The following is a 15,058-nucleotide window of genomic DNA, read 5'->3' on the forward strand; positions in this document are numbered from 1 at the left end:
ACACTGACAAAGCCATAAAAATTACATAATATTTAAACAAAACTCCCTAACCGACCAAACCTTCCTTAAACAATAACAAAACTTTCCCAGCCCCTTCAGCCTTAATAGACCAAGAACCTGCTAGAAAACCTTTATGACCCTCAATAATATTCATCCAATCCCCTGTTTAGCTAGAGAATCAGCCTCACAATTGCAACTCCTCGGGATATGTCTAATAATGATTTCCCTCTCCAAGATTATGGAAGCAATTTTTTGAACCAACGAACTAAGAAAACGAGGAGATGAAGTCGGCAACAAAATCCAATCCACCACTGACTTACAATCACTTTCTATAATTAACCTTCCTTCCAAAGCCCAATCCGTCGAAAGGAAGAAATCAATGCCTTTCTCAATGGCTTTCAGCTCAGCGAGTGGGGGGGGTCCTGGACCAACAACGTGCGAGAAAGACCCTAGAATTTTACTATCCGAGTCTCTTAAAATGCCCCCAATACCCCCCAGCAGCCCATCCCCACTAACTGCCCCATCAACATTAACTTTAAAAAAATGAAGTGGAGGAGGACTCCATCCCTGCACCTTCATCCTTTTATGGTCACTACTCTGATGCTTATCTGCAAGTGTAGGATCCCCTACAAGAGAGTCAACCTGGATGGAAACATTCGGGTACTTGGCTAGGAACCATTTAACCAATCTGAATCTGCATATGAAGAAAAGAGTATATCTGTCCAGTTTCCAATCTTCAAAAACCACGGAGTTTCTTGCCTTCCATAATGACCATAGAACTACCCCCGGAATAAGGCTCCATATAATTGACTTAGGCCTTAAGTCCGACCAAGAACACAGCAAAGAGACTGGATCTTTAGGCAACACAGACGAGACTCCCCATAACCTCCAGAACTTACTCTATATGTCCCATGCAAGCAAACACGATATGAACAAATGTTGAACTGTTTCCTCCTGTTTGGCACAAAAAGGACAAAAGACCTCCTCCAAAAGAACTCTTCTAATCAACTACGTTCTAACTGCCAATCTTTGATGAGCAACCTGCCAAAGAAAAGTTTCGACCCTAGGAGGAGCCAAACCTGACCAAACAAACCTTTTCCACATGAAATTACCCCCTGAGTTGGAAGAAAGGGTCAACCTGCAAGCTTTAGCAGTGAACAATCCATCTCCCTTCCCCGACCATGCCAGAAAATCTTCCACCGAATCCGAGAGACCTACATTCTCCAATAATGACATCAAGAGAATCAAGTGATCCAACTCCAATAATTTACATAAATATCAATCTCAACCTCCGGTAAAAGACCCTCAAAATTTAGTTTGAAATTATGCTATTCTGTTAAATATCACATCTGTAAATTTCTATTAGATTGGGACAGGATTGGGGTCCAAAGCCCTTTAGATTCTTCAATTATTTGCTAGAAGAAGAAGGTTTTCAAGAAATGATGGAGAAGGAGATAGCGAAGACAAAGAAGGGGAGAAGGAGAAACGGTGTTATGGGCTTTCTCAAAAATTTTAAAAAGTCAATAAAGGGGTGGTCGAATAATGAATACTCAAAGACGTCAGGGTCGATTCTGGAGATTGAAAAGAAGATTCATAGGATGGAGGTGGCATTACAGCAGGGGTCTGTGGCATTTTCAAGGGAAGAACTTATGAAAGCTAGAAGGGATTTGTGGGATTGGTATCGAAAGGAGGAGCAAATTTGGTTTCAAAAATCTCGGGTTAAATGGATTAAAGGTGGCGATAAAAACTCGAGATTTTTTCATCGAAGTGATGCGAATAGAGGTAGAATTAACGCAATTAAGTATTTAAGACTAGAATACAAAATGGTTTCGAACCCGAAGCAGATAAAGAAAACAGTCCGAGACTATTTCAAAGCTGCCTATAATCAGAAGAACACCCTAGATGTGGATTTGATGGATTTAAATTTTTCCTGGATTTTAGAACATAGGTCACTTTTGGAAAGGCCTTTCTTAGAGGAGGTATGGGAGGCTATTGCTTAGACGAATAGCAACAAAGCGTCGGGTCCTGATGTTTTAAGTATGGGCTTCTTCAAGAAATTTCGGTCCAAATTATAGGCCGAGATAATGAGATTTTTCAACGATTTCTTTGGGGGGGAAAGATTTGGAGAATGGAATAAATCATTCCTTTATTACGCTCGTTCCTAAGAAGTCAAGCCCGAAATGCTTGGATGATTATAGGCCGATTAGCCTTGTGGGGGTTCTTAATAAAATGTTATCAAAGGTTCTTGCTAGGAGATTGAAAGGGTGTATTGCTGATGTAGTTGGGCCATCATAGTTTGCTTTCATCCTGGGTAGGCAGATTATGGACTTTTCTTTCTTGGAAAATGAATGAATAGATCATTGGAGGAAAAAAGGACTAAGAGGGGTGGCTTTTAAAGTGGATTTTAGGAGGGCGTATGACTCTGTCGAGTGGGGCCTTTTGCTAAAGATCATGGAGAAGACGAGATTCGGAAGCAGGTGGTGTTCATGGATATTCAAGTGCATTTCGTCAGCATCCATTTCTATTCTAGTCAACTGATCACCGACAGAAGAGTTTAGGATCGCTAGAGGGCTTCGGCAAGGGTGTTCTTTGTCCCCTTTGTTATTCAATCTGGTCAGGGAATTACTAAATTTGATGTTGTCTAAGGTAGTAAATTTGGGTTTTTTCTACGGTTTCAAAATTGGGAAGGAAGGGAATTCTTTCATGCTATCTCATCTACAGTTTGCGGATGATCTGTTAATTTTCTGCAATGCCTCTATGGGTTAACTGAAGAATATAAGTAGAGTGCTACGAATTTTTGAGTTAATGTCGGGTCTGCAATTGAATTTGGGGAAGAGCATAATTGTTGGAATTAATATGGAGGAGATTGTTATGAAGGAATGGGCAGATGAACTCGGTTGTGCAGCGGGGGAGTTTCCAACTGAGTATCTGGGGCTGCCTCTTGGTGCGAAGAAGAATTCAACAGTACTTTGGGAGTCGGTTGTTCAAAGATTTTACAAAAAATTAGCCGGGTGGATAGCGGCATCCTTGTCATTAGCCGAGAGAGTTGTGTTAGTAAAATCAGTACTTATTTCCTTGCCCATATATTTTCTGTCAATTTTCAGAATACCAACCCTTGTCTTAAAGAAGCTAAATTCGATTATGGCCAAGTTTTTGTGGGGAGGGTTGGAAGAGAAAAAGAAGATTCATTGGGTGAATTTGGTCTATCGTGTGCCAACCTAATTTTTTTAGGAGGCCTTGGTATTTTACATTTGAACCTTCTAAATAGAGCATTCCTGGGGAAATGGGCTTGGAAACTTGCGATAGAAAGGGACACTTGGTGGAAAAGATTGGTGTGCAGCAAGTACAATGTAGATCCGAGAGGTATTCGGATTGAATTTACGGCATCAAACAGAGCATCTTGGATTTGGAAAGGGATTCTGAACAATTGTGAGGAGGATGTTTTTGGGTAGTGTTTTCAAAATCATTTAAGATTTCAGGTTGGGAATGGTGAATCTTTAAGGTTCTGGTTTGATAATTGGTTGGGTGGTTACCCTCTTAAAGTGCAATTTCCGAGATTGTTTGCATTATCAGTTAATAAGGAGGGAATGATTGCTGACTTTAGATGCAGAAATCAATCGGGATGGTGTTGGAACATCCCTTTGAGAAGAAACCTTGCTGATTGGGAGGTAGTGCAATGGTTAAAGCTAAATTCCTTGCTTCATAATTTTCATAGCAATGAGGAGGAAATTGATGGATGCATATGGCAGGGAATGGGGAGGGTATGTGAAGGTTATTGTATGAATGACAACATATATATATTCTGCTTGGACGAAGCAGGTCTGGATTTGGATGGCACCCCCGAGAGTGGAGACCTTTCATGATAAGTACTTCATAAGAAGCTGGTCGTTAAATCGGAGTTTGCTAAAAGAAGCTGGTCAATGTACAAAAAAGAGGAACATATTTGGTTTAAAAAATCTCAAGTGAAATGGATTCAAGACGGAGATCAGAATTCTCGATATTTCCATAAGTGCGCTTTAAATAGGGGAAGAATAAATGGCCTGAAGATATTGAAAGTGAATGGTAAGGTTATTTCGAATCAGAGTGAGATAAAAACTAGTGTCTGTGGGTTTTCAAGAAAAATTACAATTTGAAGCCAACTTTAGAGGTGTTGAATTTTGATTTGCCTTTCAAGTACTTATCCGAGAACCAATGCTCATTGTTGGAAAGAAAGTTTTTAGAGGAGGAAGTTTGGGAGGCTATTATTTCGTCAGATAGCAATAAGGCGCCAAGTCCAGATGGTTTGAACATGGGTTTTTAAAAAAAATTTGGCCTTCACTAAAGGAAGATATCTTGAAGTTCTTTGAAGATTTTGTTTTGATAAAAGTTGGAGGTCTCATAAAAAACTCCCTTCTATTCATCCACATACTAACAATTATATTAACGAACATTGGAAAGAAGAAAATAGTACCTCATATTTCATTAAATAAAACACCAGTACATAGAAGACACGTAATACCCTCAAACGGGGTTATACACCATTACAAAAAACCAGAACCACCTAAAAGTCTCACCATCTCAACCATAAAAACCCAGAGACAATCACCCTATACTTAAGAAATACTTCTAGCAAAAGAAAAACAACCCAAAACTTAATGACATAACATAAAAACAATTGCAACCATAAAAAAGAAAACAACCGCCTCTGAAGGGAACTCCACAAAAACAATCACGATCCAAAGCCACCAAAAAATTCAGCTCTTAAAGATATCTTCAATGAAACAAACCACACTTCGTTTCCATCAATCAATCTGTCCTTGGAAATTAATTCAAAACTCTTTTCTTTTGCTTGCATTTCTTCACACGATTATTCCTGAATTTCCCAGGGAGAGGGTGCACTGCTATCTTCCTTTAATTGTATTGCGTCACCGGATAGACCATTAGAAGTGGAGAGACCTAACATAAGAACATCTTCCGATGCTCTAGGGGAAGCTCCATCAGTAGGGTCAACTGATTTATTAACTAGAAGCTCCACTATATTTAATTTTGATTGATCCAAAGCCTCATTTGAAAGAAACCCTGATTCTGAACAAGGGGAATGAGACATTCCTAACCTATCACCGACAGACCCGCTTTTAATAAGATCATCCTCTCCAAATTTGTTACTCAAATTCTCATCACTTTTGGCAGTCTTCAGGAGTGAAACCCTTTCTACGTTTGCAACTTCCATTGCAACATCTTCGTCTGGGCAATTTAAAGTTGAGGAAGACATCGATGATCCTGACAGAGAATTCTCCTACGAGGTCCGAAGAGAACAAAACACGATCATCGACTTCCTCAGGGATCCAAGACTTTGGAGTGTTAGTTTTCTTTCCTAAAGAAAGGTGTAAGTATCTGAGAAAGGTTGTAATCTAGGGGGGTTTTCGTAGGATGTACTCTATGTTTCTATTAATAAAATTTGGGCACTCTTTTCCTCCTTCCAATGCCGTTAAGTTACCTTGTAGGTTAACGGTTATGAAGGGGTTTTTAACGAGGCCTCTTCTTATAAAAAAAGCCTTGGAAGATGTTTTGTGCCCGCTTTGTCATCTCGAACATGAAATTGTTTCGCATCTGATGGTATCATGTAAGTTTGTGTGGGGTAAGTGGTGTTCCTTTTTGCGTTTTTGGAAAGTAATAGCAGTGCTTCCATGTAATCCGACTGATCTTATTATGGCTCGGATGGAGCTAGTTTGTTATTCTTTCATTTGGTCGTTAATTTCAGGTGCGATAATGTGGTCAATGTGGAAGTGTAGGAATGAAATAGCCTTCAAGAAAAGTTGTTTTGACTCGGTTCAATTGTCATTTCTCATTAGATTTGGATTGGTTTCATGGTTTGTGGCGAAATTTCCTTATGCGAGTATGCAATTTGATGGCTTAGTGAGTGACTTATCTTTGGCGGATATGAATTGGAAAGCTAAGAAGGCGATATCAGTTTCATCGGCTTGGTCCCCTCCTCCATCGGGCTTTTTGAAGATTAATGTTGACGGAGCAGTGGAGAAGGAGTGGCTTAGAGGGGGTATTGGTGGTCTTATTCATGATTCGAATGGTAAGTTGTTGGGATCTTGCTCAGAAAAAGTGGGGCCTGGACATCCTATTTTGGCTGAATTGCTGGCAATTAAAACTAGATTAAGTTTTTTCTTTGAGAGGGAGTGGGGTTCTAAAGAAAGATTGATTTTGGATTCAGATTGTTTGAAGGCTTTGGAGTGGATTAAAAATCATGGTTCTTGCTCAGCTTTGTTTGAATCCTTGGTTAACGAAATTCTTGCATTAGTGGTGAATAAAAGTGTAAATCCAAGGCACATTCAGAGATGTTGTAATTGGATGGCTGACGAGCTGGCAAAATCAGGAATTGGGCAACTATATGAAGTTTAGCAGACTAAATTGTTATTTATAGGAAGTTTAGGTTGTTGTATAGAATGGAAAAGTAGTCCTAAATTAGGGAGAAGGTTTTAGATAAGTTGGCAGATTATTGTGGTTTCTTTTTGATGAAATCTTTTGGTTGTGTATGGTTGTAATGAACTATTGATGTACTTGGTATTTCAGGAATAAAATATTGAGATACTCTTTTCCTCCTTCCAATGTCCGTCAAGTTATCCTCGTAGCTTGATGGTTATGAAGGGTTTTAATGAGGCCTCCTATTTCTTTCAAAAATAATTAAACTTATAATGTTTATTACTAGTTATATGATAATTTTAATTTTTGTAAGTAAAATGTTAGTATTAAATTGAAGGGAAGAACTATTCTTATTTGTCTATTCCATATTCGTTAACATCATAATCGATCTAACATCTTAATAATATTCCCCTTTATTCCATCCAATGAATCAAATTACATTCTCCCTTTCTATTATATTTCCATCTAGGGGCCGTTTGGTTCGGGGAATGTGTGATTCCCATGGGAATGAAATCCACATTCCCCCGTTTGGTTGGCCGGGAATGTCATTCCCGGTAATGTTTTATTACCAATAGTAGATTTTTTGGGGTATATTACCGGGAATGTCATTACTTCCATTCTCTTAGGTATTGTTGGATTATCGGTGTTTTGGACTAAAATGTCCTTAATTTTTTTCCCCAAAAATATCATTCTTCTGTCATTGAATAATAAAAATTCTACGAAGGTTAAATTACAAATTTATCCTTAAACTATTTTAGATTTACAAAAAAAGTCTATAATTAAAATTTTATAATAAATTCAAGGGTTAAAATAAAATTTTACCATTTCATTAAACCTTTTTATATTTTCAATTTTGTAAAAAAATTATATAAATTTTATGAATTTAAATTTTTTAAAGAAAATATATAAATATTTTCCAACTTGTTAAAAAACAAATATATAATAAGACAATTTGGTCAAATATACATTCCAATAATCTTTTATTCCTTTAACCAAACATGATAATCTTACATTCCTGCTAAACCAACCAAACACAAAATACAATATTCCCAGTAATCCTATTCCTTGGTAATCTTTTATTCCCACTGGCAATCTTACATTCCGTGAACCAAACGCACCCCTAATGAGACAAGGAGAGCCATTTTTCTTTTTGGTTGTTGGCAATCAAGATTAATTCTAGTTTAATTGTGGTAGCAGTGATTCCTAGAAATGTTGAGTCTTGATTATGAGACTCTCCAATTTTAGGAGTTAGTAGAAATACAATTCTTTGATCTGAAGTCGCTTTAAAGTTAAATTTCTTGATTTCATGTGGCTGAGTCTCTCACCTTTGAAACATCTTGCCATTTGGAAATGGAAACAATAACATCCTTGGTCATTTTCCATTACTGTGTATGACTTTCTTTAGTTTATTTAGGCAAGTGATTTTATGTTTTGTTTCACCTACCTGAAGCCATTTCCGGCATAATAGGCTGAATTTTTGAGGATTCCCATAGGCCTCTTTTTCTTGTAATGTATTTATTGTTGCAGGTCAACTTTCCTGCTTCCATTGGATCCTTTTTAGGTTATGCAAATTATCTATCTTTAAAGTTCAATTACAAGTTTGTTACTCGAACGGTGCTCAAGTTCAATTTGGAACTAGGTTTCGAAGTTTGTTTAATGTTAGGATGGGGAATGGTGGGAGTATCAGATTTTGGTTTGATAGTTGGGCGCTTGATGTCCCTCTTAAAGTGGTTTTCCAAAGATTGTTTGCTCTGTCGATAAACAAAAATCGGAAGCTTAATGAGTTTGGGGAGTTTCGGTCATCAGTTTGGGTTTGGCATATTCAATTGAGAAGGAATTTAAGTGATTGGGAATTGGATCAGTTTGCTGAGTTAATGGATGTTATCCATAATTTCACACTAAATAATGAGATGTCAGATGGTATGGTTTGGAGAGGGAATGGGCAAGGAATTTTTTCTGTTAAGTTGTGTTTGAAGTCTTGCTGTCCTGTTTTGACAGCAGATTCTTTTTGGATGAAGCACATTTGGAGGGGTTTGGTGCCTCCTAGAGTGGAGATCTTCATGTGGCAGGTCGTGTATCAAAGGTTGCCAGTTAAACTTGAATTACAGAAGAGAGGAGTTTCAGCAATTGTTGATGTTGTTTGTCCATTATGTAAGAAGGTGGATGAATCTTCTTCTCATTTATTTTTTACTTGCTCGGTCGCGTGGTCTGTTTGGAATAATTTTTTGAGATTTTGGGGAGTTTGTTCAGTCTTACAAGCTGATGCTAAAAGTTTTTTGTTAGCTTGGGGAGATTTGGTGCCTAGTTCTATAATTTGGTCTTTCATTCCGGGAGTGGTGTTTTGGACAATCTGGAAATGTAGGAATGCGATTGTGTTTGATAAGGGGAGTTTAGATCAGACTGATCTTTTCTTTATGGCAAGATATCGGCTGGCTGCATGGTTCTTAGCTGTCTATAAGGAGACGTCTATTCTAATGGGCTGTCTTATTTGTGATCCTTCGCTTGGGGATTGTTGCGCTAATTCTAGATCTTCAGTCATTAAAATTAAGGCCTGGACTCGGCCTCCAAAGGGCTATATAAAGTTGAATGTGGATGCAGCTGTTACTGCAGCTTGGAGGAAAAGTGGAGTTGGGGGAATTCTAAGAGTGGAGAATGGCTCGGTGGTTGGTTCTTTTCAAGAGGCTTCTGGTCCGGGTCCTCCCATTTTGATAGAACTAATGGCAATTAAGAAGGGTTTGTTTTTCTTTGCTTCAATCCAGCAACAGTTTGAGGATCGCTTGATTGTTGAAACTGATAGTAAAATTGCAGTGGACTGGATCAAGAACTATGATAGATGTCCCAATGTATATGTAGACCTTGTGAACGAAATTGTTACTAAGTTAAGAGGTTTGGGAGGCATTATTAGGTGGGTTGCTAGGTCAGCAAATGTTGAGGCTGATGCCTTAGCAAAGGCTGGTATTGGCTAGCTTTAAAGTCTTTTGGTTATGTTTGGGTTTGTTTTTTTAAGCTAGGGGTTGGTGTGTATAGGGAGTCTATATGACTGTTCCCTAAGTATTATGTAATTTATGCGTTTTAATGAATTATAAGGCACTCTTTCCCTCCTTCCGCTGATTAAGGAGCACTTTATGTTCCATTAATCATGAAGGGGGTTTTAACGAGGCCTGCCATTCCTATCAAAAAAAAAATCTTGAGCTGCAATTCGGTTTGAAAAAAATCTATACATGTAGACAGCCTTGTGGGTGACTTAACCTTGGCGGATGTGCATCGTTCCCTTTCTAAGCTTGGTTTGTTTAAGACAAAGTGGTGTCCTCCCCTTTCGGGGTTTTTTAAGATGAATGTTGATGGGGCTGTTAATTTTGACTGGAGATGCAGTGGTATTGGAGGAGTCCTAAGGGATGATGATAATAGGAGGTTGGGTTCCTTCTCAAGAGCGACAGGACCATGCCCTCTGATACTTGCAGAGATTTTAGCGATCCAAGCAGGGTTAGAATTGTTTTTTGATTCAGTTTGGAGGGATAAGGGGATTCTGATTTTAGAGAGTGATTCCTCTCTTGCTTTGAAGTGGATCAACAACCCGGATCTTTTCCCGGTTCGCTATGTTGATTTGGTCAGAGTTATTCAGAAGACTGTGCTGCATTTTAATGTTATAACTAGGCATGTTAACAGATGTATTAATGGGGAAGCTGATTGTTTAGCTAAATCAGGAATAGGATAGTGTGAGGACAGGTTTTTGTATCGGTGAGTAAGGGGGTGGTGGGTTGTTGAAATGGGTGTCTTTGTATTGTTTATGTTTGGTTTTGGTTGTATTTCTAATGTTTGGCAATAAAATTCTGGGCACTCTTTTCCCCCTTCCAATGAATATGGAGTTCTACAAAACTTAATAGTTATGAAGGGTTTTTTTAATGAGGCCTTATTCCTATAAAAAAAAAAAATCCACGATTGCTAGAAATTTTGAACGGAGAAGTTTGTTATAGTGGAACTTGTGGCTTGTGCCTTTTCTTGGATGTTTACTGTTGAGAATGAGTATATAATCATATATCCCTACTTGTGGTTAGTTTGTCACCTTTTAAGCTATTCATTTGCAGCAGAATAGGCTATCTATTTTAACTCTCAATTTTTCTTTATTTACGGAATGCAGGAACCTTCCTTACTAAATGAACGCATGGTATTATTGTTACCAGCAGCAGTTTATGCACTTTGTGCTGGGTGTGAACCCTTTACTCAGTGTTACAAAGAAATTCACTTGTTACCGTCTTTTGTGGAAGCTACCAAGTTTGCAGATGATTGGATCAAGGTGGTTGACATTTCTTGTTGTGGCTTGATGTCTGAATCTCAGACTATATGTTGTTTTTTCTGATAATTTGAATTTGGATTGTGTCTATAGATTGATGAATATGATCATGAAAAGCAGCTTGAAAATTTTGAATGTTCTATTGAAGTTCTTGCAAAAATTGATTCGGATTCAAAGATTCAGGTGATGGGCTGTTATTATTAAAAGTATTCTTTGTATTCAATTTTATATATTTATTATTGTTAATTTTTATAAAATTTCAGGTTTCCCCCTATCAGTTCCAGCAAAGTTTATGTCTTCCTCGACAGTTGAGAGAACCACTGATGCAAGAAATGGAGACCCTTATTTTAGGGCTTCTAGCAGATCTCAAGGTTGAAAAGAAGCCGTTGTCTGATATCTTCTTCATATGTGGTCTACTGTGCAATTTAATATGTGGATTATATATAACTAGGTTTGTATTATCTTCTTAAAACTTGTCTTCATCAGCTTTGCATTTTTATATATGTTCGCGGTGCATCCATGAATGGGGAATTACTTATTATATGCTATCTTGAAGAAACTTAAAACCTATTCTTGGTCTTTCTCTTGTATCATAAGCCTTTAGGTCCTGTGATTCCTTTGCATGATACCAAAGGCCTTTTTGACCTAGACGCAGGTTCAAACTTGCATTCCTTTATATTTTTAATTAATAATCAATTTTTAGCACGACATATATAGTGGACTGTGCTATGTCAAAACAATGTTTAAGTACAATAGATATGGTGGACTGTCCTAAGTCCATGGTAGCCTGACAAGCTTGCATGGAGTTGGACCTTTCAAGTTTCAAGAGATTACAACTCATCAATGCAATCTTTTTGTTTTTTTTGATTAGAAAGGGAGGCCTCGTTAAAAAAACCCTTCATAACCGTCAAGAACCCTAGGGTAGCTCGGCGGTCATTGGAAGGAGGAAAAGAGTGCCTCAAAATTTTATTACTAACGAACAAACCAGTACATTATAACCAGTACATAATAGTGAACAACAGCAGACAGTATAATCTATATGAACCTAAAACCAGAAATTCACCCAATTCCTATCTTAGTTAATTCATCCGCTTTACAATTCACAATTCTACACAATTCTACTAACATGTTTTACAGCAACACTCCTATGCAGTTTAAATTACTTTGTAGGAGGGACATAACTAAAACCTTGAAAGGTATCTTTTTAACTTTGTTCAGTGTTTCTAGGAGTTCCTAAAAGTATTAAATCGTATGTAAAGTCTAAGTACTTGCAAATCAAGGAGTTGTTCAAGAGCTTCTTTAATTCCCAATCTTTTGTTTTCATTTGGTTGGCTAATGATTAATGAAATTAAAAGTTGTTTCCTTGAGGGCATGGTTGCCTTGATTGTTATAACCCATCCAGTTTATTTTATTTCTTTAATTGACCTCATTCTTTATTAAACAATGTTCTCTATAGGCTCACCACTACTTCATCCTTTGAATTAAGCCCTTCTTAGATCTCGGATTCCTGAACGCATTCCTCAAAATAATTGAAGCTCGCCCTATCATTGTGCCAAAAAACTTGAGTTTGCATCCTATCACTGTAAAAATATGTCACCTAGTTTTCCTGCGACTAGTATTCAGTTTCACCAATGAGAAGGCCCCAAAATCTTGAAACTTCCATACATATATGGCCAATAATTTTTTTTATCTTTGATCCCTATGCATATAAATTTTAATATCTGAACAACTAAGCGATTTTCCACTATGTTGAACTTCGGCATAATCTTATTTTTTACTTAAGTGGCAAACTTTTATGAATCTTGTCTCTTCTCCTCTGAACAATTTTATTTGACATTGTCTATTATGGAGATGACCAATTTGTTTTAGCATTTATTCTATTGAGAAAGTTGCTAGGTGAGTTAATACTCTGATGCTAGCCACTATTGTCGGTAAGTTCGTCCTTTGAGTGAATTATTTCGTTAAGTTCTAATCAATTTTCTTGTTCCCATTCTATGTTTTCTCCATGGAAGGCTTTCACTTGTTTGGGCTTTCTCTCTGTTAAAGTGTAGATTTTATGGCTGCAGAGACATGTTTTTGTTTGTAAAACAAAAACAATATTTAAATGGTATTTAACTAGACTGATTATAGCCTGTTTTGACTATGGCATTCTATGGTTTCTCCATGGAAGGCGTTCGCTTGTTTGGGCTCTCTCTGTTAAAGTGTAGATTTTATGGTTGCAGAGACATGTTTTGTTTGTAAAACAGAAACAATATTTAAATGGTATTTAACCAGACTGATTATAGCATGTCTTGACTATGCCATTTCCTTCTCCTTTACAAGTTTTTTTCCTTTTTCTCTTTATATTTTTATTTGCAGTTCAATGGTCTAAACTTAGTTTTTTTTTTCATGAACTACTTATCTTTTGTCATCATTTATTCCTTTCATCTTATACTCTTTTACTAATTGCTTTAAATGGATTGTTTATGCCAGGAAAAGAGAAGAAGCTTCCTCATTTCTCTCAAAATTGGGTCAATTTTTGTTGAAATTACTGAATTATGCTGTTAATGTTATTCAAGAAAACAAAAGTGACTCCAGATCACTTGGAATTTTAGGACCTACATCCAGCTTGAACCAAAAATGTGCTATTGTTGTTTCATTTAAAAGCTTTGTTCTTGGGCCTCTTTTCACACAAAGGAGAGACGGAGATGCGCTGGATGTTGTACTTGATGATGCTGTAAAGCAATCCCTAAAGAGTCTTCTGAAGGAATTTGCTACACTGTATGATGAATATACTGAAAGTGTAACTAACCTTCAGTCTGAGATACTGGCAGATTCTTCTGGATCTGAGTCTTCTATACAAATCTCAACCAATGTGGAGAGCAATAAAAGTAGGTTCATGGACATGGATTTCTTCGATCTAAATGAGGATGGAAAAGATGTAAATATTCAGATATGTAGTGGAAAAACTCTTTCTGGTGGATCTTCCTCTTCAGTGAAGTGGAAGTTGGGAATGGTGTCACTAATCTCAAGTTTTTTCTCGGTTGTGCGTGATAAAACATGGGATGTCTATTGAACCTCATGGAAAAAGAACTTGACTTGAAGGTATGCAAGAGTTTAGTAGTATTGTTCCGCATGTTTTTCTTCCCGTGTTACCTGCAATTTAACTGGTTTTCTCTCGCTTTAATTATAGTTTCACTTTCCAATGCATTCAGGTGTATGACATTATTTTGTACAATATTTGTCGGCATCTCCACTCGTTATATTCTTCAAAGATGACAGATCTGGTATGAAAAATGTTTATCTGATGATTTTGTATAATTTTTTTTTGATAAGAAAAAGGCTTCGTTAGAACCCCTTCATAACCGTCAAGCTACAAGGTAGATGATTATGTATAATTAATAATGATTTCCTGTAAAAGCATTTGCAACAGAGACAATAGAAGCCTGTTTAATGCTCATGCATTTTTAGTAGGGTCTTTCTTTCCTTTTTTATTTTTATCTTGTCCTTTGTTCTAACTTTTTTTTTCTTACTCTAGATCAACTTAATACATAACAGGATCGAAGTGCAACTTAGTCAGAAGCTTGATAGTTTTAACGTTCTAGCTGCTATTGGTTGTTTGCTTGATACTCTTCTATCTTTGAACTTTGAAAAGGATAAACATGGTGCCGTATATTCCGAAGAAAGAGAAGCTAAACAGGTATTTTAGAATTTTATTGTGTAATTTGATAAAAGAAAATTGAATGATTGAGGGGAAGAGATTGGGCTTTGAGGTGAATTTCTAGTTTTGCCTCAAACATTACATCCACAATTTGAATAATGCATTCTTTTTGGATTTGGGTCAAATGTGCCGCAGTTCTCTTCTTTGATTGATTAATACATGGTTATTCAACCTTGTATATTTTTTTTATAAGAGTTGAAGGCATCGTTAAAAACCCCCTTCATGATTAATGGAGCTCGTAGAGAAGCTTCTTAATCAGCGGAAGGAGCTCGTATATTGTTGAGTTTCAAATATCTTAAATTGTTTTTAAACCAAACTGATCTTGAACTATGTCAACCTAAAATCAAGACCGAGGTGGACATGAATGTGATTCCTCTTTGCTAGGAGATCAGTAAATGTAAAAGCCATTCCAAATTGAAACCTTAACAGCCTGAAACTAATTGTAAGTTGAAACCGGAAATGACTCACTCAGCCCTGCTTCACATACTACCACCTCTATTTTGACAAGTCTAGCAATAACTGTCATTTGATGCATGAAGACGGTGGTTGGTTTCTGCTGAAAAAATATAGATGATGAGAAACCCTAGAAAATGAAAATTTACTGAATTTTGAAAATTTTCTCACCATCCTCTTCTTAAAAAGGGAAATCAACATTT

The 15,058-nt window shown here is 37.0% G+C and overlaps 1 protein-coding gene across 1 annotated transcript in view; it reads left to right on the top strand.

The window, feature by feature from the left end:
- LOC120204566 (serine/threonine-protein kinase ATM-like) overlaps positions 1 to 15,058 on the top strand; it is a 91,788-nt gene that overhangs the window by 23,147 nt on the left and 53,583 nt on the right. The window contains 7 exon segments of the mRNA XM_039204626.1: positions 10,550 to 10,705; positions 10,796 to 10,885; positions 10,966 to 11,153; positions 13,175 to 13,746; positions 13,749 to 13,786; positions 13,897 to 13,968; positions 14,220 to 14,381. Coding sequence (XP_039060557.1) covers positions 10,550 to 10,705; positions 10,796 to 10,885; positions 10,966 to 11,153; positions 13,175 to 13,746; positions 13,749 to 13,786; positions 13,897 to 13,968; positions 14,220 to 14,381 — 1,278 coding nt within the window.

This window comes from Hibiscus syriacus, unplaced genomic scaffold, assembly GCF_006381635.1.
Source record: "Hibiscus syriacus cultivar Baekdansim isolate YM2019G1 unplaced genomic scaffold, ASM638163v2 tig00011079_pilon, whole genome shotgun sequence".
In the NCBI taxonomy this organism is placed as follows: Eukaryota; Viridiplantae; Streptophyta; class Magnoliopsida; order Malvales; family Malvaceae; genus Hibiscus; species Hibiscus syriacus.